Source organism: Prenolepis imparis, unplaced genomic scaffold, assembly GCF_030444845.1.
Source record: "Prenolepis imparis isolate NDT839.2.m4 unplaced genomic scaffold, iyPreImpa1.0 SCAF_17, whole genome shotgun sequence".
Lineage (NCBI taxonomy): Eukaryota > Metazoa > Arthropoda > Insecta > Hymenoptera > Formicidae > Prenolepis > Prenolepis imparis.
This window is the reverse complement of record NW_028141175.1, coordinates 347,392-358,369: the sequence shown is the minus strand read 5'-3', so window position 1 is coordinate 358,369 and position 10,978 is coordinate 347,392. Positions and strand designations below refer to the sequence as shown.

General features: G+C 35.6%; 1 protein-coding gene across 4 annotated transcripts; it reads left to right on the top strand.

The window, feature by feature from the left end:
- Nucleotides 1-1,686: 1,686 nt before the first annotated feature.
- On the top strand, nucleotides 1,687-10,351 carry LOC145946540 (lysine-specific demethylase 4C). Of its 4 annotated transcripts, none has more exons than XM_083056189.1 (11): nucleotides 1,687-1,871; nucleotides 3,011-3,799; nucleotides 3,882-4,087; nucleotides 4,221-4,579; nucleotides 4,659-7,087; nucleotides 7,164-7,346; nucleotides 7,439-7,738; nucleotides 7,857-8,048; nucleotides 8,268-8,381; nucleotides 8,478-8,570; nucleotides 8,724-10,351. In XM_083056189.1, the coding sequence occupies exons 2-11, from the start codon at nucleotides 3,029-3,031 to the stop codon at nucleotides 8,823-8,825; spliced, it is 4,749 nt and encodes a 1,582-aa protein (XP_082912315.1). In that variant the 5' UTR covers nucleotides 1,687-1,871; nucleotides 3,011-3,028; the 3' UTR covers nucleotides 8,826-10,351. The 4 variants fall into 4 exon arrangements, with proteins under 4 accessions (XP_082912315.1, XP_082912312.1, XP_082912313.1 ...); XM_083056186.1 differs by having other exon boundaries at nucleotides 3,008-3,799; XM_083056187.1 differs by lacking the exon at nucleotides 1,687-1,871 and adding an exon at nucleotides 1,904-2,436 and having other exon boundaries at nucleotides 3,008-3,799.
- The last annotated feature ends 627 nt before the right edge of the window (nucleotides 10,352-10,978 follow it).

Below are 10,978 nucleotides of genomic sequence, written 5' to 3'. Positions count from 1 at the left end.
CGGTGGAGCCTATTAAATTATCTTTACAAATAAATGTTGCTATTATTTTAGAAAAAGATACCAGGTTTATCGCTTATGAATCGCGGAGTTTTGTATTATTATTAAAGTGGAATTTTTTTTTAATGTATGTGTTCTTTGATTTCTAGGAAATTTCGCTTTGCGTTTATAGATAGATATGTGTGCATGCTTTTCTTTTAAAGGAAGGGAGATGATTCATTTGACACTATACATTAATATATATTCCCAAAATAGATAGGACCACAAGCGCTAGAGATCTTGTTCTGATTGGTCAATCCAAATAATGTATCCTGGTTCCTGAAATACTGTAAAACACACTATGGCCGGTATTCATAGTCCGATCTTATATTTAAGATCATCTTAAGTCTGGTCAGAGATTGACTTAAGATCCCATTCAACCAATCAAATGGCTGCGTAGCATCTCAAGCTCGGACTTAAGACGATCTTAAATATAAGATCGGACTATGAATACCGGCCTATATGACATCTATATTCTGCGACTAAGTTTTTCTTTTCTATGCTAGCGCTCCTCTCCATTTGAGGCACACAAAAAATTCCCATTTTTGATAGCCAAGCGCGAGTATCGCCGAGGAAGATTCATTTTCTGGTTTCTTCATTAAAGCAAGCAAATGTACGGAATCGATTTTCGCAAACATCCGCAAATTCCGCGTTCATTATTATCAAAAGCCATGCGTTATCATCGCGGCACGCCTGTAGATAAGGTTTATCATTTTCAAGAACATGATGCATCTCGCGTCTAGCTCGCACCGTCCTTTTTGTCTCGTGCAAAAAACGTAGGCCAAATACTAAATTTTTACAGATTCAGAGGAGTAATTCTTTCGCTTTATTAAATTCGCTTCTCGATAAGAAATAAAAGAATTTCGGCGAAACGCGAACAAATAAGTGTGAAAAGAGCTCAACATTTTTTTTCTCGAGAAATACGCGAAAGAGTTCGATCACGAGTGCGTTTTATGACGCACGTGTACGAAGAAAAATGGATAAATTCACAAAAAAAGAAACGCGAATTAAAGTCCAATATATAATTGAGGGATAGACGCGACATCGCGATTTCTCACCTTGCGAATTTAAAAAATACACGTGGATTTATTAATTTCGATGGATCGCTCCTTCTCTCCGGCGTGACACTATTAGACAAAAATAAGAGCAAAGCTCTTATGCTCTGCGCGCAATAAAGAAAATATGAATAAATATTAAAATATTAGGAATAAAAATATATGATTTTAAAATAATAAAATCGAAAAGACTGATAAAAATAATTTGGATATAAAGAGAGCTCTTACTAATAACCCTAATAGGTTATAGTAAGAACCCTTTATAAATGAATTTGTGTTTGTATATCAGAGTCTTTTCGCGCGCGATTTTATTATTTCTATTTTATTATTCCTTTTCTTTTATTATTTCTATTCCTAATATTTAATATTTATCTCTAATATTTTCTTTATTATTGTGCGCAGGATCCGATCCTCTCCGCGTCTCTTCGCCGACCCGATCCGACGACGGGCGGCCCGGCCGCGCATTAATGGCGTACGTGACAAAACGAGGGAAATCGAATCTCGCACGCGAATTCGCAAATGTTGCTGGCGTCGCGCGAGCGACGCGAGCGCCACCTCGCTGCGCCTCGCCTACTACTAACTACTACTACACTACGGTCCTACGACGACGCTGTGCGGCGCTCGTCCGCAAAAGCAAGCGCATCGAAACCCGTGTGCCGTGTGTGTATGTGTATTGTGTCAAAAACCCGTGCGTGATTTATCTCGCAGCGAACTCTCATCTGCTCGCGCGCGCGGACGATGCTACTGATACAGGAGAGGTGATTTTAATATCGGGCGTGTGTAAGTATCCCGTGTCTGCCTGTGTAACACGCGGACGCTCCCCCCCCGCAGAGCCGAGGGACGATTTGTGTTTTATCCGTCTTCGGTTCTCCTCGAGTGTGCGCGATCTCGCGTGCCTTCGCCGATTTCGTTTCGAAACTCCCTTGATTCTCGCCGAATCTCGACAGATGAGACTCCGGAAAGAGGGAAAAAATCCCGGATCTCTATATCTCCCTCCCCGGTCTATGATCGCGTTGAATGAATTGTACGTGCGCGAGGGAGAGAATCCTGTAACAATAGATAACTACCATTTTGTGTTTATGGATCCCCTTTCTCTGCTCCCCCCCTCCTCTTTCTCCTTCACCTCTGCCGCCCTCGCGTTTTATTCCGAAAAAACATTGAATTATTCGGGAAATTATTGTGCGCGATACTCTTTTGCGTTAATTTGTTTTCTCGGTGTTACACAACTGCTGTTCGATTTTTTTTTTCCCTTCTACGCGATTACCTTGCGCGATCTCTGACAGGAGTGTCGACTCCTATGTGTATGTGTCGAATTCTCGAAGGTGTACGATTTCATCACTTATTGGTAGTATATCCGAATCCTGATAAATGAAATGCATAGTAATGAACGTTTGTATGAATTATAGCAAATGCGTTTTACGATATATATAAATATTCAACAAAGTACTCGTATTAAATCGAATTAAAATGTTGGTTAACTAAATACAAATCATGCTGGAATATCAATAAATTTTTATACGATGTCTACTTTTAATTCCGATTTTTTAAAGAAATATAACGAATTATTTATTACTTTTGCGATAAAATATAATTACGGGCGAAATTGAAATCAAATATTTAAAAATTTCAGGATTTTTTTGTAAAAAATTTGTGATATTTTGTTTATATAGTAAGAAGAGAAAAATATAAATATATATATATTTTTTTAATTTTTATATATGTGTTATAGAGTATATACATTTTTCTTATGCATCATTATACACAAAAATAAAAAATAATACTATTAAAGTAGTACTATTAAAAGTAAAAATTAGCAGTACTACTAAAGCTATTTAAAAATTGTTTTATTATTGTAAAACATATGCTAATTATATGTATGTACTATTAGGAATTGAAAAACCTTATTTGATTTGCAGCAGTAATATATAAATTCAGTAATGGCCAATTCAAGAGGAACACCTCGCATACAGGTCTTTCGACCAACGTATGAAGAATTTAAAAATTTCACACAATATGTGGAATATATGGAGAGTCAGGGAGCTCATAAGGCTGGCTTGGCAAAGGTGATACCACCGCCAGAATGGGTCCCGAGGAAAAAGGGCTACAACCAAGACGAACTAGATCTCACTATTCCAGCGCCAATCTGTCAAGTTGTCACCGGAAAGCAAGGCCTTTATCAACAGATCAATATTCAAAAGAAATCAATGACCGTCCAAGAGTATAGTAAATTGGCCAACTCCGAACGTTATGCCACTCCTCGTCACTTTGATTACGAGGATCTAGAAAGGAAATATTGGAAGAACATAACGTATGTAGCACCAATATATGGTGCGGACGTATCTGGTTCTCTGACCGATCCGGATGTAAAGGAGTGGAATATCAATCACTTGGGAACGATTTTGGATTACGTTAACAAAGACTATGGTATATCCATTGATGGCGTCAATACAGCTTATCTGTATTTTGGAATGTGGAAAACCACATTTGCCTGGCACACGGAGGATATGGATCTTTATTCTATAAATTATCTTCACTTCGGTGCGCCCAAAACGTGGTATGCCATACCTCCGGAACATGGACGTAGATTGGAGAGACTAGCCAGTGGCTTCTTCCCATCGAGTTATCAGAGTTGTCAGGCCTTCTTGCGCCATAAAATGTCTCTGATATCTCCTCAAATATTAAGACAATATTCTATTCCATGTAATAAGGTAAGCGTCTTCATTTATGCTACAATTGCAAATTCTAGATTCTATATTACTCTTGGCTAATTGACAACTTTCATTTTTACAGATAACGCAAGAAGCTGGAGAAATAATGATTACGTTTCCATATGGTTATCATGCTGGTTTTAATCATGGATTTAATTGCGCCGAATCTACTAATTTTGCGGCACCTAGATGGGTAGAGTACGGAAAGAGAGCTACACAGTGTACCTGTAGTAAAGACATGGTCAAGATATCTATGGATACCTTTGTCAAACGTTTTCAACCCGAGAGGTATGTAGATAATATATGTCTAAGCTCACTTGATTTTATAAAATTATGTACACAACATACACTACATATGTGTTGAAATATTCACTATAATATACTATCGTATACTATAACTTGATATTAATTCTGGTAACAGGTATGATTTATGGCTACGCGGTGAAGATGTTGGTCCCCATCCTGAGGATCCTAGGCAAACTGCTGCACCAATGCCATCGCAAATGGATTTATTGTGCAACAGCAGTAGCAATGGTGAATTACCGCAGAGTTACCTGAATGCAGCGCCGAAAAATAAGCGACATATGATTCATAAGAAAAAGATTGACTCAAATTCTGCTGTTAATATGGAAGAATTAGTGAATCGTGCAGATATTCCTCCGGATATTAAAAAGGCTTTGCAAGATCTTGAATTTGAAGAAATAGAGGAACCAATAGAAGAGCCGGATGAACAGCAGTTGCAAGTTCTAGAAGATATCTGGTTAAAAGCGGGAGAAATGGGTAAAATTTTCTACATTTTTATTTTAATCAATGTAACTGGTGTTGTTTTTCCTTACCGATTTAAAAATTTTTATTTTAGATGTTGACGAGGCGTCTGTGTATGACGATGGTTACAATCGCAAAAAGAGCAAAAAGAAGAAGAAAAAGCAAAGCGGAGGTAGAGAAAAGAAATCTAAAAAGGAAGCCAACAAAGTTATTAATATGCAGAATGTGGATATGATTAAAGTGGAAATAAAAACTGAAGATCTAAGTACTTTTGAAGACATATCCCAGGAAAATAGTGACGAAATTCCGATGATTCAAGGAAGTTACAATGACGAAATTATAATAGAAAATGATCCTGTGGAAGATCCTTTGAAGATAGATTTTCCCGAAGTTGTCGACAAGTCTACCAAAAAGAGGAAAAAGCATTTGAGTCACAGCGGTCAGAAGAAAATGAGATTGAAACCTCCATCGTCTAAAAGTAAATCTAGACATAATAATATACCATTCTATACTGGCACATCAACTTTGGATGCTAGAGTGCAACTCAGAAATATAGCGCTACCTGATTTTCATGGAATGCATCATACTGTAGAAGATACGTTTAACAATCAAAGAAAAATCAATGCATTGTCTGGAAATATTATTTCGTTTGGTAATGAACACAGCATGACAAATGTGAAAGATGAAACTATTGTAAATACAATCAACAGTGATCAAATTATAAATAGGTATACCTATAGCGATGACAAAAATACAGAAATATTAATGAATAGTATAGTGGAAAATAAAGCGACAAACATTGGTTCAGCGAAAGATATCAAAAGTGTTGATCCTTACAAAGTAATGCACCCAAGGAACTTTGATGCTACGATACAAAGAAATTCTGGATATCAAAATGAAAGTACAAAAAACGTTACTCATATGAAACAGCTTACACATGTAAATTACAAACCTACAGCAATATCCGCAGAGCCCGCATTGACACAAAATAATATAAAAAGGAACCTGTTAAAAGCGCCTCGATTAACCATACTGCCTAATTTATCAAAAGTTCCACAGCCTGAAAATGCTCCAAGTCAAAAGAGTTTGTTGCACACGACTATAGATCCGAATGTATCAAATATTTCACCAGAACCGAAACTTAATATCTCACCTGAAGATATGGCCGCACTCTATCCGAATACAACTTTCAGCAATCCACCGGTTTTGGAGAATGAATTAGAAGCACAGCACGTCGGAAATGATAATTCACCGAAGAGTATACCGCAGTTAGAAATGAATTTTAATCTTCCGCCTGGCACTGCCATTACTCCGATTAAGAGTCCAGAGGGCCCCGTCCTTCACGATAACTATTTTTCCATGCTTAATCCGTACGACATAAATTTGAGAGAAAACCCGTTGGGAAAGATGCCCACGACAGATAGGTCCAACACACAAAAGTTCTGGGCAAATAGTCCATATGGATTAAATTGTTCGGGAGGTAAACCGGCTCAAGCGCCTGCTGACGCCATGATGAATAAAAGTGGCCTCATCCAAATTGCAAAATTTCCATCGGCGTTGTCATTTCCTACATCACAGCCAAATACGATGCCGCAATGCCCCCCTGGCATGTATACATCTCCTCAAAATGTCAACCTCGTACCACCCCCTCCGATTGTCAACATGATGTATTTACAAAATGTCGAACCGACTGCCAATGCGACCTCAACTGTTCCAAATAATTCGAAACGAACTAAGAATACGTCGCGCCAAAAGTCGCAAAAAGGACATACATCGCGTAAAAAGTCATCTTCGAAGAATGACAAATCGAACAAAGTTATGAATACATCTCGAACAAAGGTCACTTCCATCGGAACGCAAGTTAATCATCCTATCGTGCCTGCATCGAGCTGTAATCTGTCTAATGCGGACAATATTCAATCGCGAATTACAAATACGCAAGACGATACGATATATCCGTGTGTACATTCCTCGATTGAAAAGAAACCGCCTGTAGATGACCTTGATGTTACACGACCTAGCGAGAATGAAAATATATCGAGTACATCCGACAATAAGGAGCAACTACAAGACTTAATAAAGACAGCAGATAATACTCACCCTCGTTTATCTTTATCCAACGTGAAGAAAAACCAAATATCCATCTTGAGAAAGAAGCCCAAAGAAAAGTTGAAAATACCTACGACGAGAAAAAAGAAAACAGCGCCTATTGCGACTTCCACGAGCCAAGTTACGAGAGACGAAGCCAACGCGATATCAACGCAATCCACCGATATGCCACAATCCGGTAGCAGTTCCCAACTGATCACGTCGATGATACCGGGACATATTTCGGAGATGATTTACCCGAATATACCGAATAGCGATTTGCTGAGGGCTTTCAATAATTATTGGAGCGCTCAAGTCTCCCATTGTGCAGTATGCGCGACTTTTGCCTCATGTACTAGCGGAAGCAGCAGAGTGATGCCACCTGATTGGAGGTATTGCCAATCAACCGCGTTACCTGAAAGCACGCCGATATGGGTAAGAAAAATGATGTCAACATAAATGTAACAAATTGCTGAGATATCTTATTGAATGAGTAATTTATATACCTCAGGTGTCAGGCAGTATTTTTGCGGCCAATTCCAAGGAACAGGCTGTGGAGCCGGAAAACAACAAACTCTTACGATGTAGAGAGTGTCACGTGACTGTTCACGCCTCCTGTTACGGTATAACTATATTACCTAAGGATATCCGAAATTGGGCCTGCGATAGATGTAAAGCCGGTAGGAACGATGTGGTAAGTGTGAAAAAAAATCTGTTTTCTTTTTTCCTATCTCTTTAAATATATGTATTTCGTCTAATCTCGGCTCTATCGTCTCGACAAACTAGATGTGTTGTTTGTGCCCGATGTTTGGCGGTCCCTTGAAACGTACCAGCGACAGCCGATGGGCGCATATCTTGTGCACGCTTATGGTACCAGGAGCCACTTTTAAGGACGCTATAAATAAAGATCCCATCAACGTATTGACGATTATGGCGGACTCGTGTAACAAGAAGTGTTGCTTCTGCGGGCAGGAAGGCGGAGCCTGCCTGAAATGTAATCAATGTATCAACGTGTTTCATCCGTCTTGCGGTCTCGCCGCGGGTGCAACATTTATCATACCGGTGTACAATTCGCAGGAACTTCAGGTACAATATCTTTTTTTAAATAATAATTATTTTTAATAAATAATTGTAAGATTCACGATATCGCACGATTGAAGAATGAAAATGTTAATTTTAATCTACGTAATTTTAATCTATCCAGGTAACGTGTAACGGACATGACGAAGGCAAGGGAAAAGTTTCGCAGATACGGCAGGGTGAAACCGTTTGGGCGAAACACCGAAACAGCAGATTTTATCAAGCCAAAGTCGAGTCTATACGAGATATTCTCTTTTACATGGTTACATTTAGCGATAACAGCTTCAGCGATGATTTGTTTCCCTCTGACATAATCGTAAGTTTTTGCACAGTCTATTTTTTTATTCTGCTCTTCTTCTTTGAAGCTGTTACTATTTAATAAGCTTCTTATTTGAAGCTGATTAAAATAAAAATTATTGTAATGAAAAAAAGTATATAATATTCTTTGAAGAATATACTTTATACATCTATTGTATTCGCTAAATACTCATCTATCTCTTTCTCTCTCTCTCTCTCTCTGTCTCTCTCTGTTTAGAATTACGATCCTGGAAATACACCGTCACTCGGAGCCGCAGTAATTGTAAATTGGCCAGATGGCCAAACGTATGATGGTGTCTTCGAAGGCACAAATCATCAGATAATGTTCAACGTAAGTAAATATTGATATCATGATATAAGATTTGAATATTCCTCATTAATCGTAATTAATTATTAATAACGATAATTGTGCGATTTTTCTGTTTAGGTGATTTTCGAGGACGGCTCACAACTTGTTTTAAAGCGCGGCGACATTTATAGTTTAGATGAAGATATGCCAAAAAGAGTACGCTCTCGTTTGGTGAGTTTAGCTTAAGATTAATATCATAACGGGTAACATCTTGATCGTGGCTTATTTCATTCTTTTTGATATAATATTTTAACTTTCTGTTCAAAATCTACGTTATAAATTTTCTTATGTTTATTTCTCTGTTTTTCTGTTGCTTTATTAAAGTCTGTTGCCACTGAAATGAAACACCGGTCTCATCTTTATGGCACTGCAGGTGAAACGGAGGCGCAAAGAAAAGTGAAACAAACCATGAAAACTCACGATTGAACTTTTAAATGTACATAATTATTAAGCAAAGACAGTATATAGAGTCCTATATTGTAAATAGTGTGGTATGCATGGAAACTATATTTTATAATTGTAATTATGTGTCTTCTCCTTAATAACTTGACTTCAATATTAGATTAATCAGGTGTAAAAATTCTTCTTTTTTATATATTCAATAATTTTTATTTTAATTTAATTGATGTTTTCAATAAAAATTATATGTCTCATCTTAAATTATTTGCAGTATTGTGCCTGTATAATTGTGTGGGATACATTCCATATATACAATATAGGCTACTAATATTAATATTATTAATATGTACATCAAATGGGATACGGCCGGATTATTTGAATAGGATAAAATTAATTCTCAATTTTTTTACAACTGTTATAGCGCCACTAAACAAAGCATAAACATTTGAAAGACTTTTCCCATCGCATCGCTCAAACGAACAATAGAGCATCTCTTCAAAAGAACGTGCATTAAATCTTAATATTATTTAACAAAATATACTATCCAAATTGATCCGCTGTACTCGCATAACTGCTGTTTCGACGGCACCAATGAAAGATATTTATATATTGTAGTTTTGGACAAAACCCTTTCGGCTTGAAGCTAAATTGTACTTACGAAAAATGTATTGTTTAAAAATGAATAAAGTTCAATTGAGTTAAAAGTTAAATTGAGAACATTATAAATTTGAGTAGAATTCTGAAGTTTATAGTTTATAATTCTATTCTTTTGTTTTTCTCTCGTCCATATAAAGAAAACTTATATTTAAGTTGCAGGTTTATGATTATCAGATTCTATTTCATTGGTACCATCGGTTCGTTTAAACTCGTGTGTGATGATGCGTTTCTCATTTTTTGTTAAATATTTTAACATCACTGAGAATGATGAAACCTTATTTATAAATTAAAGTGTATCGCATTTTACAATATAGGAGATTCAATGTTTAATATCCATCAAATCACAAATTAGAGAAATTTAAAAAACGTTACAATACATATATATATATGTGTGTGTATATATGTATACATATATATATGTATGTATCATATGTATGTATGTATGAAGAACAAATGTCAAAATATTTTTAAAGTGTACATAATAGTTATACAAATCTACTTTCCATAGTAAACAATATGACAATGACTTTACTTACGACACTATTGATTAGTATTATTGTTATTTTATTTAGAAAAATATGTGAATATATAGAACTGCAATGTTGTAATCGTATTGTACAAGTTTTATTGTACAAGTTTGTCAAGATTAAATATTTAAGCAGGAAGATTATGAAAGTGTCCAACATTTGTTTATAAAAATCTTGAGAATTTTCGAAATTATGAATTTCTGTCAATAGCTCATCATTTTTTCATTAATATTTTTTTAATATTATAATATAAAAGATTGATCCAAATAGAAATCAGTAAAATTGTATAAGAGAAAAAAGGGGGGAAGGGTGAGTATATTAGTATGCGTTATTATTTTATCGTATAGAATTTCGTATGATATCTCAGAGAAACGGATAAATTAAAGCAAAAGTTATAAAGCTGTTTTATATCGTCTAAGATATTTATTTCAATTTATATTTACATACAATTTTTTCATGTATAAAATCTTCAAAATTTATAACATGATATTAAACATGCAATTTTACATTTATCATCACCCGTAATATTCCGTAGAATAAATGTAATGTAAATGGTTGTAACTCCATGTGTAATTAACAGTGAAAAATTATGTATATTATTGAGTCTTTCATTAATTTTGTTTCTAGTCGCTACTTTTATTCTGTTCAATATTTAATACTACAAGAGAGAATAAATTGAGTAAAAGATACAGTATTATCTTTCTTGTAGAAACTACAATAGCAATATCACTTTTGTGCGTGCAGTTTATGACACAGAATATATAAGAATACATACACATATAAGAAAATAATGTGAGCAACAGAAAATATATCCTCAAGAATTATATTAATATACGAATAACGAACAAGACTGCGATTATTGTTATAATTGTTATTGATACGATAGAAGTAACTATTTCTGTAAGTGATGCTTAGCCATTTAGTACGTGCTCTTTATATTTAAAATGATGAATATATTCGTACCGCTCTATTGAGTCTGATTAAAGTGAAGTATAA

What these genes read in the sequence shown, in the direction of transcription:
- LOC145946540 (XM_083056189.1), top strand. Translation starts at nt 3,029, where the DNA reads ATGGCCAATTCAAGAGGAACACCTCGCATACAGGTCTTTCGACCAACG. An exon ending in AAACGTTTTCAACCCGAGAG is followed by an intron (nt 4,088 to 4,220) that starts GTATGTAGATAA and finishes TTCTGGTAACAG; the next exon opens with GTATGATTTATGGCTACGCG. An exon ending in TGTTTCCCTCTGACATAATC is followed by an intron (nt 8,049 to 8,267) that starts GTAAGTTTTTGC and finishes CTCTCTGTTTAG; the next exon opens with AATTACGATCCTGGAAATAC.